The 14,675-nt window shown below is 45.9% G+C and overlaps 1 protein-coding gene and 1 long non-coding RNA gene across 3 annotated transcripts in view; both read right to left on the reverse strand.

Moving 5' to 3' along the window:
* Positions 1-14,675, reverse strand: part of galnt1 (UDP-N-acetyl-alpha-D-galactosamine:polypeptide N-acetylgalactosaminyltransferase 1) — a 48,653-nt gene that overhangs the window by 5,606 nt on the left and 28,372 nt on the right. For both annotated transcript variants that reach the window (XM_060066124.1, XM_060066123.1), the window contains 6 exons: positions 12,927-13,066; positions 9,258-9,426; positions 5,635-5,801; positions 4,882-5,009; positions 4,703-4,782; positions 3,822-3,992 (listed from right to left, as the gene is read on the reverse strand). In XM_060066124.1, the coding sequence (XP_059922107.1) occupies positions 3,822-3,992; positions 4,703-4,782; positions 4,882-5,009; positions 5,635-5,801; positions 9,258-9,426; positions 12,927-13,065 (854 nt within the window). In that variant the 5' untranslated portion in view covers position 13,066. The remainder of the gene's footprint in view (positions 1-3,821; positions 3,993-4,702; positions 4,783-4,881; positions 5,010-5,634; positions 5,802-9,257; positions 9,427-12,926; positions 13,067-14,675) is intronic.
* LOC132468390 (uncharacterized) lies at positions 130-3,815 on the reverse strand. The gene is made up of 2 exons (XR_009528217.1): positions 3,646-3,815; positions 130-3,602 (listed from the first exon to the last, which is right to left on the reverse strand). It is a non-coding gene; the product is annotated as an uncharacterized LOC132468390 (long non-coding RNA).

Consider the following 14,675-nt stretch of genomic DNA (forward strand, 5'->3'; position numbering starts at 1 on the left):
TTTTCCGTTTGCTCCCCCTGCTATGGTTTTGAAGGCTCTCAGAGCCGTGTCCAAAAATAAGACGTTGATGTCTCTCCCTCTCTCTCTCTCCTATGGAAGTGGACAATGGCTAGTTTAGGATTGTTTAAGTACTCTGCTTCCAAGTACTCGGCATCGACACAAACATATGAAATTAGGTTGATAACATATCCTGTGACCGCAGCGGTTGAGGGCTGCTTGGCGGACCACAACATCTTACGGAGACTGGAAAATAACGACTCAACCCATGTGTGTTTCAAAAATAAACAAGGCAGGGAAAGAAAACAGATCAGTTGTCTGTGGGATAATTAGTAACACATTAAGAGTTTGTTGAACAAACACCGATAATTGTCATGGGGCTCACAAAGTGTCTCTAACAAAGCAGACAACAGAATTCATAATACATAGTATTAACATGGACAACCGACCACGCCTTTGAAGTCATGGAGATATTTTTTATTTTTAGTTACGGATAGCATCTTGACTGCTATGTTTCCTCTGCTCTCCACTCGTGGCGTACAGCCCAGCAGGTGGGTTGGCACCAGACCTATTCCCCACAGTCTACCCAGCTAATGCAAATGTTCAACCACATCCCACGGCGCCTTGTTAGTATCCAAATGGCTGGTTCCCTGGTGGGAGTGCCTGAATGTCAATGAGCGTGGTGCAGACAGGCGGCAGGGCTTTCTGCTCGGTGGCTAGGCTGCTACTTTAGGGACAGCACCAAACACTGCCAATTGTTTCTGTAAATTGCATCCTTTTCCTAATCTGTTCCTGCCAGGACACGACAAACTTTTAATTTTTCTGAGAAATACGGGAATACAAAAAATAAGACAGCTCAGATGTGTGTTTTGTGTACTCTACCTACCAGCCGTCTGCTGGGAAGCTCCTGATTTATGGTCCCAAATCTGGAGTATTTTCTTCCTTTGACGCAACCAAAACACAGCTGCACCAATACATTTCAGCTGAAAATAACAACCTTTCTTACACTCTCTCACCAGACTACAATGGAAGCATGGGGCTCTGGAGATAAGTGTCTTATCTGCCCTTCACTCCAAAGACAATACACAGAGCAGTATGGGGAATACATCTCCATCACAAGCAGGGTGAGAAGGGAAAACAAATGATTACACCGGCCTTCTGCTAGAATAGCTCCAGGGCTGCTATTTGAGGAACGCAAAAAGTGTTTGTCCATTCAGTAAACCGCGCCTCCAGCGTGAGTGGAGCTGTAGCTACTGAGGCCCTGAGGGCCCGGGGTCCCTGACGGGGGGACCTTAGGGGCGGAGCCTGGTACCTGACAGGGGGCCTGAGGGGCGGGGCCTGGTACCGGACAGGGGGCCTTGAGGGGCGGGGCCTGGTACCTGATGGGCAGCGTGCGGTCACCCTGAGGGGCAGGGCCTGAGGGGCTGGGCCTGGTACCGATAGAGATGCGCGATTGGCGGTTGCAGCCGCGGACTCCGCGGCTAAACTGCGGATCGGGCTGATGACGTGGCAAAAAATAATATTTGCATTAAATTGGCGGTTTGACGAATCAAAATCAAAATATTTATTTTTCTGTTTATTCTTATATCTATATATTTATATATATTCTTCTATATTTTTACTTTTCAATGCTGTGGAACGCTCCGTTCACTTGCATTGGCCCTTTCACATCTGCCGGCGGTGAATTATTTTTGATAATTCACCGTTGCTAAGCAGACCGCTGTGAAGGGAAGAGGATTTTTTGCCTCTATTCACGTCTTAGGTATCACTCCGCAAGTAGTCCGGTAACTTGTCAACCCCAGCTTCTTCGGTTGCTAAGCAACGTCAACGTCTTTGGCAGAATACTTCTCTGCTGATCAACACTTGATCAGCAGAGATGGCAGTGCAGGTGAAGGTAGTACGTCAAAGGCTCAAAAAGGGAGAACTAAAAACCAAGGAAAAAGAAGGTCGGAATAGTGCTGCCTGGAATAACTTTGAAGTGGTGAATCAGGATGACACCAGTGCAGGCTATGTCATTTGCAAAGGCTGCAAAGCTGTCTAAGTTCATGACAGTCACAAGACGGGTATGTCTAACATGGTGCATCACAAGTGTGCTAAACCCCAAACCTACACAAACACCTTGACAAGTTTCGCCCGTCGAGATCCACATAGAGTACCACAGGATGTCAAATCAAAGCTGACAGATGCATGTGCGGACCTGTGCCCTCTTGATATGCGCCCGTTCGATATAGTGTAGTGTGGAATTTGACCCTACCCTGAAAAGAAATGATGCCGGGCACCGATTCCGATAGCATTGAGGATGTAGTGGACATGATAGATTACTGCAAAGAGCTTGTTGCATACCTGAAGAAGTGTGGGGGGACAGTAAAGTCACTATGTTGGAATCGATACTGAAACAATACCAAGAAATAAGAGAGCTGCTAAAGAACAGAGACCAAGAACATCGCCTTGATGGTATCCACCAGGGTCAACTCACACACTTGATCGACTTTCTCACCCTTTTCAAGTTAGCAATCAACAAGCTTGAAGGTGAACGTTACCCAACCATTTACATGGTGTTGTTCCGGTTTACCAAGCTCAAAACACACTGTGAGCCCAAGACTGTAGACCCACCTTACATGAAAAGTCTTCGCTAATCGCGCGTCTGCCCTGCTTGATGAGAAGATGTGCCCTACTGCTACTCATTAAATTTCTCCACCCGAAATTCAAGTCCCTTAAAATGCTGGTAGAAGAGGATAGACGAAAAGTGATTGAGCAAGATGATACAGCCTGGGTTATTTTGTTTCGATAGTAGTTTTATTTTAAAATTCATTGTAAAATTACCACTCGTGGAATAAGGAATTTAAAAGAGATTATGGAGTGATTTGACTCAGAAGTGACATTGGGCAATGGCACCGCGAGATGTTCAGAACAAGTTCAACTTGTAGCTCAATAACATCCACAGCTAAGAAAGAAAAATAGTCAATTTCTTTTGATTTGTAAGGCAAGCAGGCAAGTTTTGGGGTTAATATGTAGGCCTACAATAAAAAAAATTGAACATGCATGTTGCATTGTTGGGCGGTAGACTTTATAGGCTTTCTTTATTTTTTACAAAAAATAAAGTGCAATAGGCATTAGCTTAAATAGTAGGCTAAATAGCAGCATGTTGAAATGGTGTTCCAAATTACAAAGATTTTTATTACAATGATACCATTTTACAGCCTAGTCGGATAAGGTCAGGTTCGCCTATGTGCTTTTATTTAGGCTATTTATTTATTTTTGTCCCTGTTTCGATCGGAGACAGATGATCTTCTGGGTATACAACATAGCCAATAGGCTATCCTACTAGGGAGTTTAGCCTTGCAATATCTTTGCTGCATTGGATCAGTCTCCTTTCAAGAACACGCAAGAGCTTTCTAGCCTCGCGTCAGCAGTGCCTTGCTTTGCCGTATAAAAGCAACCTGCGGATGGTGGGCGGGTGCGGTCTGGAAATTTGGTCCAAAAACGTTGGTGCAGATGGATGGCGGATGGATGATGCGTTTGTGCGTTTGAAATAATAGCCCATCCGCGCATCTCTAGTACCTGATGGGCACCGTGCGGTCACCCTGAGGGGCGGGGCCTGGTACCTGACGGGCAGCGTGCGGTCCCCTGAGGGGCGGGGCCTTGTACCTGACAGGCAGCGTGCGCTCCCCCTTAGGGGCGGGGCCTTGTACCTGACGGGCAGCGTGCGGTCCCCCTGAGGGGCGGGGCCTTGTACCTGACAGGCAGCGTGCGCTCCCCCTTAGGGGCGGGGCCTTGTACCTGACGGGCAGCGTGCGGTCCCCCTGAGGGGCGGGGCCTTGTACCTGACAGGCAGCGTGCGGTCCCCCTTGCGGCGGTCCATCTCCCTCTGCGGGACGGGGTACCAGCGGAAGTTGAGCTTCCAGTTGAAGCCGCCGTAGGTCATGTCGGAGCCCGCCATGTATTCAAACGTATCGTCGCTGATCACGTCGATGATGGGACACACCACCGTCCGCCTTTTGAAGGGCACACCCACACACACACACAACACACACACACGTAAGCATAGCAGGTTAAAACAAAAAGTGTGACATGATGCTAAGTGGTGAAGTGGACTTCCAACAGGACGTTTGGATGTGGCGCTACAGTAGGGGGGGGTTGGGGTCAGGGCAGGGTGTAAAGAGGCGTGCATTGGCCTGCTGGTCATAAACCCAGGTGGCCGTCAGGGGAGGCCTGACATCTGTCCTCTGGAGCTCAACACATTCTGACCAACAGCTGACCGCTTTGCCACCATGTTTCATCATGGTTAGCTCTGGGCTCTGTGCACGAGTGCCTTTGTGTGTGTGGCGGGATCTGCACGTTTGTCTGATTACTGGCGGTAGTAAACAGAATTGGTAATTAGGCATCAAATAAACACACAAGGGCAAACCCCCTGTAGGCTCAACGATTGTTCATTGATTTTTGAATATGCGTGTTTGTAAATGTGTGGATGTGTGTGTTCAAGATTTATGACCTCTGTTTCTGTCCTGCAGACAGTGTGTGTGTGTGTAATGTGTATGTGTGTGGTTGTGTGTGTGTGTGTGTGTGTGTGTGTCTGTGTGTTAGTGTGTGTGTGTGTTAGTGTGTGTGTCTACGTCCGTGTGTGTGTTGTGAGTGCATGCGTGCGTGCGTGCGTATCTGTGTGTGTGTGCGTGAGTATGTCTGTGTGTTTGAGTACAGGTCTTACTTGTCTATTTTGATGCGTGCTAGCAAAGGCTCTAGCCAACCTGTGGTGCATTCACAGTGGGCATCCAGGAAGGTGATGACCTGGAGGTTCAGAGATAACATCGAGAGACAGACTCAAGCACGGCAGTACTGCATGGAGCACAGGTATTTGTACACACACACACACACACACACACACACCTGGCCGGTGGAGATAGATGCTCCTTTGAGGCGAGCCCGTATGAGCCCGGACCTCTGCTCCATCCTTATCACACTGACGCGAACCTCCAGCCTCCTCACATACTGCTCTAGGGGACGCTTCAGGAAGTCTGACACACACAGACACAGACACACAGACACACACACCCACACCCACACCCACACACACAGAGCAAGGGGACAGAGGATTGCACTTATTTCCGGGCGTACACAGTTTGAGGCGCTTTCCTGAATTTGCATGTGTGTATGTGTGGCAGACTATCTCCTACTTCTTGCCGAGTTTGAAATATAGTGACCAAATAGACTTTCTGCTCTCCTGATGATCTCATGTCCTCCCCTGGCTCCACCCCTCCTCCACCAGCCCAGTCGGAGGGCGGGGTGGAGCAGGGTTTAGAAGGTCAGGGTTTGGTGGATTGAGGGTAATAACAGAATGTAATCCCTGCGGCGGGTGAATTAAAAGACTTAATCTTTCCCAAACTGGGATTACAGTACAGCCCACGGTGGAGAGGAGCAGGCGACGGTCCACATGTACAGGGTTGTTTGTCAAAACAAAACACATACACACAAACACATGCACATAAATTCACAGAGAAAAAAATAAGCTAAACCCTACCCAGGCCACAACACAACTGAGACCCGATTCAATTATGTGTCTGTCTGTCTGTCTGTGTTTCTGTTTGTCTGTGTGCCTGTTTGTCTGTGTGTGTGTGCTTATGTCTGTGCCCGCGTGTGTACCTCGTTCGCTGGCGTCGTCCACCAGCACTATCTCCTCTAGGAGGGAGTGTGGCGAGCGGTCGATGACCGAGTGGACTGTGCGCAGCAGCGTGCTCCAGGCCTCGTTGTGGAACACGATCACCACGCTGGTGCGAGGGAGATTGTCTGGATACAACTTGTTCTTGCACCTGTGCAGCAGAGAGACGGAAAGGCCCTTCAGAACACAGCAGAACACAAAGCCATCCTGGAGCTTATCCGCTGTGATGTGTATTGAAACATCGTTAAACACAGTTTGCACGAGACAAGACATATCATTACTCCTCTTTATACACGTGCGAATAATGATGCAGGGTGGGATTTTGATGGATGATGTAATGACACGGGATGGAGGACGTGATGAAGATCAGGACGACACTATCAATATGTTCAACCCAGCCGGAGAGACAGATCTTCATACTGTATCTAAATCCGCTGGGATTTACAACTAATTATTAACCATTATATCTACATCAAACATTCCTATAATAATTCAATCAAAACGTTTGACATGTTTGATCTGCCATCCAAACAAATCGAGACAACATCCGTGACACATATGAACCCATTTCACAGAGACGCTGAGAGCCACCCTGGCGTGACACCTGATGGTGTTACTACTGCACTGTGAACTGTGTTGATCGTAGCGTGAGGCCCATTCATGTAGGCCTCTGCGTTAGAGCTGGTGCGAGAAGGTAAGGGACATAAAATGCTGAGCACAGCAGAAATACTGTCACAGTGGGATGTGGGCCGATTCAAATCCATCTAAACACCACGGTGTGCAGAGTGAAACCAGAGTGAGTCCAGAGTAAGACAAGGTGCACACAGGTAGAACATGCCAAGGGGTTGAACATGCCAACAGGGACAACATGTTGGACTTCAGGTGCTTAATGACCACATTAGATCATCAAATGGTACTTTCTATCTACCCCAGAAATTCATGGAGAACAAATGGATAGAAAACAAACCATGTCAAATGTTATTTTTTCAGAACTTTTCATCTTTTTCAATGGTCTTATCTCAAGCTTTAATAGGCTGATTGTGTTAATCTCAGCACATGCTCAGCACATGCTCAGCACATGCTCAGCACATGCTCAGCACATGCTCAGCACATGGCCAACCAGTGTTAGATGAGTGTTGCTGTCCTGATCCTCTGCTAAGAGCTGAAATTGATATTGTGGTGCAAGGGAATTCTGGGCGGGCCCCATACTCAGACCGCCTGGGCACTGTCCAATCTCTTCTATCCGCTGCGGTGTCCACCCGAAGCATTGGATTGAGTGATTCCTAATCATCTGGAATGAGGACAGTTTGACGGGCACCTCTGACTGCAGGGAATTCTATGGACAACTGTCCACGTCAATTCTCTGGTGGGCATTCATAGGGAGACATGCAAAGGGAATACAGATGATGATAAAAAGGAAACAGGGACAAGAGGAACATGAATTGGTACGGCGAGATCCCAGTTCCAACCTGTGCTGCCTACGGCACAGAACATGCACGATAGACCCCCAGCACAGCCTGATCTAAGCCCTCTGATATTAAATTGTCTCTCTGACTAAATCGGTTTTCCCGACAGAACAGCTCTGATGGGCTCAAACTCCACACTAAAAGAGGAAATGTAAAACAGAGGCTGTGACTTCCTTTGATAGATCAGAGCTTTCCTAAAAGTCCATGTCCAATATTCTTCTTTCTAGTCTACCCCTCCCCTCCTACAGCTAAAACGCTCATTCCTGCTTTTTCTCTCTCTATCTCTGAGTCTATATCTCTCTCTCTCTCTCTGTCCGTCCCAATCTCTGGAATGCTGCCTCATTCTGCTGCATTCTCTGACAGTAGGAATGCAAAAAGCAGCAGCGAAGTGTAGATAACAGCAATACAACCTGCCCATTAGCTCAGTTTATGTGCATGTGTGTGTGTGTGTGTGTGTGTGTGTGTGTGTGTGTGTGTGTGTGTGTGTGTGTGTGTGTGTGTGTTTCTTTCTTTTCTTTGCCCCATCACTAATACTAACCCCCCACCCCCCACACAAACACATACACACTGAAAATACGACACACTTTAACCACAGGAATGTATTTGCTTGTTACTCGCGTTCATCGTTCTAGTTAAGGCTACACAGTGCTGTGTGTCTGTAATGTATGTAAATCTAATCCGTCAGTGTTGAGTGTAAAGCATTATAATGCATTGCAGACTTATCCATCAGCTAATTCATTTAGGGGATACAAGAGGGAGGCGGCCCCTCCCTCTTGCCACATATGCAGACATAACTGCATGGTCCTAAACATGAACAGGGCCCCTCACAACGCCCTGTGCAGTCACCTTCTAAAAGGGGAACAAGTCCAGGTTTCTGAAGGTTGTGGTGTGGAAAGACCTTCATTAAGTCATAGTCCCAGACATATAGATACAGACACGTGCACACACCAGGCACAGAGCCCAGAACTCCCTCTGTCATCATTACTTCCATTTAAACACTGCAATGCTGACGCCGTTGCAATTCAACTCCAGTCAATTTCCACTCCCCAGATTTTAACCAACGGCAGAGATAGGTCAAGTCCATCCTTTCAGGTTTCTTATGCCTGTTGTAAGTCTACCCACACCCATGCACGCACGCAGGTCTGTAATCATATGCACCTCCAGCTCCCCACACACACACACACACACACACACACACACACACACACACACACATACACACACACACACACACACACACACACACACACACACACACACACACACACACACACACACACACACACCTATACCTTACACACACTGACAGACAGAGGGGGTGAGATGCCCTGCTCTATATTGACTCTGTCTTATCTCCTAATTGGAAAAGCAGATAGAAGGAGAGCTGTGAGAGTGAAAACACACCTAGTAATCAACTCTTCGCTCAAAGACTGAAACCCATTTCACGGATCAATGTGCTGCTTCTGCTCTGGCTGTCTGGCGTGCGTGTGCAGACAGGCCCTATGGACGCCTGTCTGTTAAGGAGGTGTGTGTGTGTCCACCTATCTTTCCATCTAATCCCTGTTCATTACCGATTTAGGGACATATCTCCATCAAAGGAAAGAGGCAGGCGTTCAATGCTCTGCCTTTAGCTGAGGCCCAGAGCTCTGTCAGCGGTCTGTGGCTGGTTAGCCGCTGGGGCCGCGCTCACACATCTTCACCCACTCATTCCCTGTGTCTTATCATACTGTCTATTACACATCGAGTACCCTGAAGTTAATGACATAGAGTTCTTCCAACTGTGTTTTGAGAACATTTGTTTTCACATCCCAATGCCCACTAGAACAAGTATCTATAATATCGTGGAACGAGGAGAGGTGTCTCAATAGGATGCTTTGTGTAGAGATTGATGTTAAAAGAGTTCTTGGTGCAGAATTCAGTGTACAATACTGGGATATAATTGAATCCTTCAGAACAAGGCCATGACTGACAACCTCACAACACAGTCCCAGTACACTTCAAACCATTGAAATCACACAGGTTTCAATGGCCAGGCCAGTGAATGGGAGTTATATTTCACATTCAATGAATCCAATCCCAGTGAGTGATGAGTTCTAGGTGGGAGGGACCTCCGAGCCATGCCCTGCCTGAGAGACGCCTACCCTTCCAGACGGACGTCGGGCAGCGATCGGTTTAGAGCGATCATCTCTGAAGCCATGAGGTTGAACTGATTGATCTTAAACATCTCCTTCATCTTCTCCTGGTTGTCCTTGGAAATCACCACAGGCTTCCCCCCTTCTCCGGGCCCGTCCCGGGGCCGGGTCAGAGTGTCTGGGTAGGGAAGAAAAAGGAAAGCTTTCAGGAGAGGGCATAGTGCTCCGGGTCAGAGGTCAGCCTCCCAGGAGGTCTTTGCACAACCAGGCTTATATTTGTTGGAGTTAATACACTTGAAGAGTCTCTTTACCACACATTAATTAATACACTTGTATAGTCTCTTTACCACACATATATTAATACTCTTTGTATAGTCTCTTTACCACTGATTTATTAATACACTTGTATTGTCTCTTTACCAATCCTTAGTAAATACACTAGTATAGTCCCTTTGGCTGTTCACTCAAAATGGGTTCTTAAACAATATAACTCTGTTCAAGGATGCATCTACCAATGTTTCCACGAAATGAATTAGTTTATATTTTACTCAGATTAGAAATTATGTTTGGTGCCCCAAATGCTATTTATTTTGTTAAAAAACTTTCGATCAAAAGATCATTGGCATTGTTGTCAATGGAGAATAATATGGAAAAATACTGACAACAAAATAATGTTCTTCAATAGAAGAATAGAAAGCGCATGATGATACTGTAGGTGTCGTTCATGAATGACTTTATGGAGGTAGCATGAAGAGAAAAGGTAACAGACTACCCACTAAACATTGGACGTCGAATAGACGTTCAGATCATGTCTATATCTGGTCCGTCGGTCCATGACCAATTCTGTACATCTATTTGACGGCCAAACTAGGTCCACTATTTGGATGTCAAACCGTGACCCAACTTGGACGTCATATTGCCGTTCAACATTTTACTTTTGAACTGGGTAAATTTTTTGGACGTCATTTGGACGGTGCATGAAATGTATACAAGATCCCACTGCGCAATGTGACGTCGGAGTGACGTCATGTCTGTCATTATTGGACGTCAAATTCGGTCCACTGATTTATTGAAAGTAATCAAGTTATTTTTTTATGGATTCCGGACTGCAACACACTTTGGTTCCGCCCTTCCGTTTCCCAGTACTAATAACCCTTTGTCTCACAACAAATATTTACTCCCGGTCCCCACAACAATATTAGACCGTAATAATTGGCGATAAATAAGTACTCAAAAATATAAATTAGTTGGACCAGTAACCGGAGGATGTCTGGTACGAATCCCGACCGGTACACCAACAATTTGGGAGGGGTGTGTAGTAGTGCAGCACTCTCCTACGTCCTCATCCACAGATGAGGTTCCCTCAAGCAAGGTACCTGAAGTTCCCCGGGCGAGTGGCTGCCCACTAGTGGTGGATTGAATGATTTGTTTCCGTGACCCAGTTCGCGTGATTCAGTTCGCCACGAGGAGTCGTTCGCGAATCGTTCGTTCGTTCAGTTGAGTTTCCGGTAGCACTGAGTCTGACTGACTCAGCTGAGAACCGTGCAATGGGGTCCATTCCATGATGCGATTTTCCGCTAACACTACTGCCCACTGCTCCGGGAATGCCGGTGTGCATGTGTTCACCGGCTCCCGGATGGGTCAAAAGCAGTGAAAGAATTTCGCCCAAAAAGGGGCAATAAAGGATAACTTAACCTATTTCCCGGTTGATATGCTTGAGGGAGAGCCACTGATCTCAAACAAACCAGCCGAGCACAGCCTAATCCGATTAAAGCCATAGTTCGACAATGCTCCTCAATAGGACAACTGCAATTGTCAGTTCACTTCGCGTCCAAATCATTTCTGCAACGCTCCATTTAAATATATCGCTGTTTCTCGTTTTCCGACTGAAACAACCATCCGACTGTTTCAACCTTGAACTTGGCAGAAACTAAGTTTATCTTTTACTGTATGTACTTCTTCAGCTATTTCTCTGATGTTTATCTTAAGCCTTAGAAAAAATAAAAGAATGCCGATTTTATTTTTGTACCTGATTCAAGTAGCTAAATGATTTTTTTTTTTTTGCAGTGGGGCTGACAATTCTACTGCTACTGGAATCAGTGATCACACTTAAACCTATCAGTGCCCGCAAACATCTCCTGCCCGCATCAGTTAATTAGTTGCAAATTTGAGCTAGATAACGTTTTGTGCAAATTACCAACCAAATGTTTACAGGAGCCAGATAAAAAAGGTGGCCTAGCACAACATGCACGCTATAGTTGATATGGCAAATAGAGCTCATATAGAGGAAGTCTATCCTCTTAGATGTTTTAGAGAAGTGTTTCTGAGTTGTATGTAAGGGGCACTTTGTTCATGTGCAAGTGCACAGTGCTAAATGGTCGTGTGCAAGGTGCTAAATGTATGTGTGCAATGTGCACGGTGCTAATTGTATGTGTGCACGGCGCTGATGTGCGCGTGCACGGTCCTGATGTGCCTGTGCAGTGATGTGCGTGTGCACAGCGAGAGGTCTCAGTGGGATCACCGGTTCCGGTAGGGCTCTGGGGCATTCCATCAGAATTGCTCATGCATGACAATATAGTGTATGACAATATAACTTGACAAAAAATGGAACAAATATTACACCAATACAGTTTTTAATCTGCAATCTGTATTTATGCCATTGTCCTGGTTTTTATTAAACTTTTGTAAATAATCGAATTTGTTGGCTACTTTCTTTTATTAAGTCAATGTCTCTTCATGCTACCTACATTAAGTCTTAATCCATTCATGAACTCACGACTTCAGTATCGTCATGTGCTTTTTATTTTTCTATAGCAGGCATTATCTTTCCACAATATTTCTCAAATTAAAGTAATGCTGTTTGGATATTCCCTAAGCGTGTTGTGCCTGTGTGTACATCTCTTGTGCACCTGAGATGATATCAGCTGCAAACGTGTCCCCCCTCCCGGTTTAGCGGGGAGCGTCCAGGTGTTTCCCTGTCCTCTGCCTGCAGTCACACAGCCACATCTCCTGCAGCTCTACCCAATCAGGAAACCATTCCTACTATGATTTTTAAGAACGATCTACTGCTTGCATCTACATGGCTGGTTAACGGGGGATTGTCTGTAATAGTTGGCTATTATGTTACATACTGTCCATTTAAAATCGCAATGTGTGAGACGGGATTGTTGGCGGCAGATAGGGATTGGCCATCCGTCAAGCAGCCCTCCATCAGGTGTAAACGCTACGAGTCACTTCAGCAACGACAATCAAGCAACTGAAGCCAAAGAAGAAATATATACGGTCTGTTCCGATTTTTATCGCCATATATATATTTATAATAACAACATTTATTTGGATTTTCATGGCATTATATGAATTTATAGTGACATAATTTTTTTCGTCCCGCTTTTTATTTTTTGATTCAAACCCTTAAAAGTGCACTGCAATGCAGGAGATGAAGTCTTTGATAGTGGTTTTATTTCTTGGAGATGATCTATTGACCCCCGCGGTGGCTTCTTGAAACTTTTTTTTCTGGGGGCTCAAGGTTGGCGAGTACGATTGGCTCACTTTTGTGTGTCGAGCCACAGTGGAGCCTCTCTATGTGTGCACGGGAACTCCTTCCCCGTACAGCCCCTCTGACTACAAACATACAACAGCTGTGTGTGTGATGTGTCACACCTTGTCTGGGACACTCACCCTCTCTCCCCGGCAGGCCTCTCTCCTTCTTGTCGTCACACTTGTTGCACTCACTGAAGTACAGCAGGATAAACATGTCCAGCATCACCCACACCAGCGAGGTGGCCAGCACCACCTTACAGTAGGCAAACCTCCGCATCCTTGAAAGGGAGAGAGACAGAGAAAGGGAAAGCACATTAAAGACTGGATGGAGGAGGAGGAAGAGTGAAATGCGGAGGTGTGATCTGAGGACACAATCACAGGCTTTGCAGTGGGGATCTCTCTCTCGCTCTCTCTCTGTATTCTTTATCAGTGTGTCTTCGCCTTTCGACTCATTCCCTTCTGGCTGGCTTCCTGAGCATCTGTCCTCTTTGAGTCTGTCAGACTGACTGACTTCTGCCTGTTATCTACCAGCTGCTTATCAGTACTGCTTCTAAAGGTCACCTCCACGCTCTAGACGGAGCAGAATAATAACATACGGAGGGATTTATGTGTACGATTTCTCAGAGTAAAAAAAAAATAATTAGCATTTCCATGAGCTGAGGTCCAACATTTTTATGGGACACAATTCGGCGTGTTTTATTTTGTTTTATGTGAACCACTGCAGCGTTTAAACCTTTCTGCCCAAACAGTGCCTACCCTTTATACATAAAACAAGCTACAACTCTGTTAAGTCCATTGCAGGCAGGTAAACATACTAACTGGGGATGACACATACACAAACCCGCTGGTGTGCGTGCTCTCGTGCACGCCCGTACACACACAGTGATAGTAATTGTTTTTCTTTGGCAGGCAGCGAGAGGCAGAAAGAGCCACATTAAAATTCCTCTGCAGCACTCTGCCTCTCTCCTCCAGTGTCAGCCTCCCCCAGGCCGCCTCTCTGCTCCAATGATCCCCAGGTTGAGCAGCAGCAGCAGAAAGGAGGAAATTAATTTGGCCCTGGTGATTTCTGCTTGTGTAAAAACGGGGATTATTCACAGGTAGCCTGGACGAGCAGCTTTCAAGGTCAGGGCGACTGGCAGCATTGGCAGTTCTGAGATCAGCCTGTTTGCTCTCCAATTCTGAATCTGGCATGGCATAATTGGAGGTTGTGATTTTTTGCATGTATGTATGCCACGTATAACCTGTGTGGAGAATCTGCGGAATTTTACATTGAAATTACTATGGTTGTCAACAAATGAATGTTTATCTCCAGAGTTTCAGATTTACTGGTGCTCTCACAATAAGCATAATAGAGATGTACTTGGTTGTTTATAAACACAGACAATTATTGGACAGATGCATGATACAAACATAATAATCCTTTTCTAGTGCCAGAAATGTTTAAAAAAGCTAAACATCATAGTGGCATTTCTTTGGCACAGGAATTAATCTGGTAAAAGGACAAATCCAGGAAACTAATCGAAAGACATACAAAGGAGGTATGACCCAATGGTTCAAGGTTTTGCTATGCTATTTTGTATTGAAATGTTTTCCCTGAGGCCTAGGTGGAGGATAGATGTTTAAACCTATGAAACAGGGTGAGGTGCAAATACATGTACTCATCAAGTGATTCATAGTAAATCATCGCTTATAACAGTAATCCTGCTAGGGCTGCTGAGATTAATGCATTACACATTTGATGAATGCAATCATTTCATGGAAGCTGATGGTATTGCATACCGCTATTCGATGAACAGCATAATAACAGCTTCTGAGATCCACTGTGCTCAGCGCTTCCCATTAATAGACTTTATATTGATGCCGAAATATATTTAATGAAATAGATGT

This window comes from Gadus macrocephalus, chromosome 11 (assembly GCF_031168955.1).
Source record: "Gadus macrocephalus chromosome 11, ASM3116895v1".
Lineage (NCBI taxonomy): Eukaryota > Metazoa > Chordata > Actinopteri > Gadiformes > Gadidae > Gadus > Gadus macrocephalus.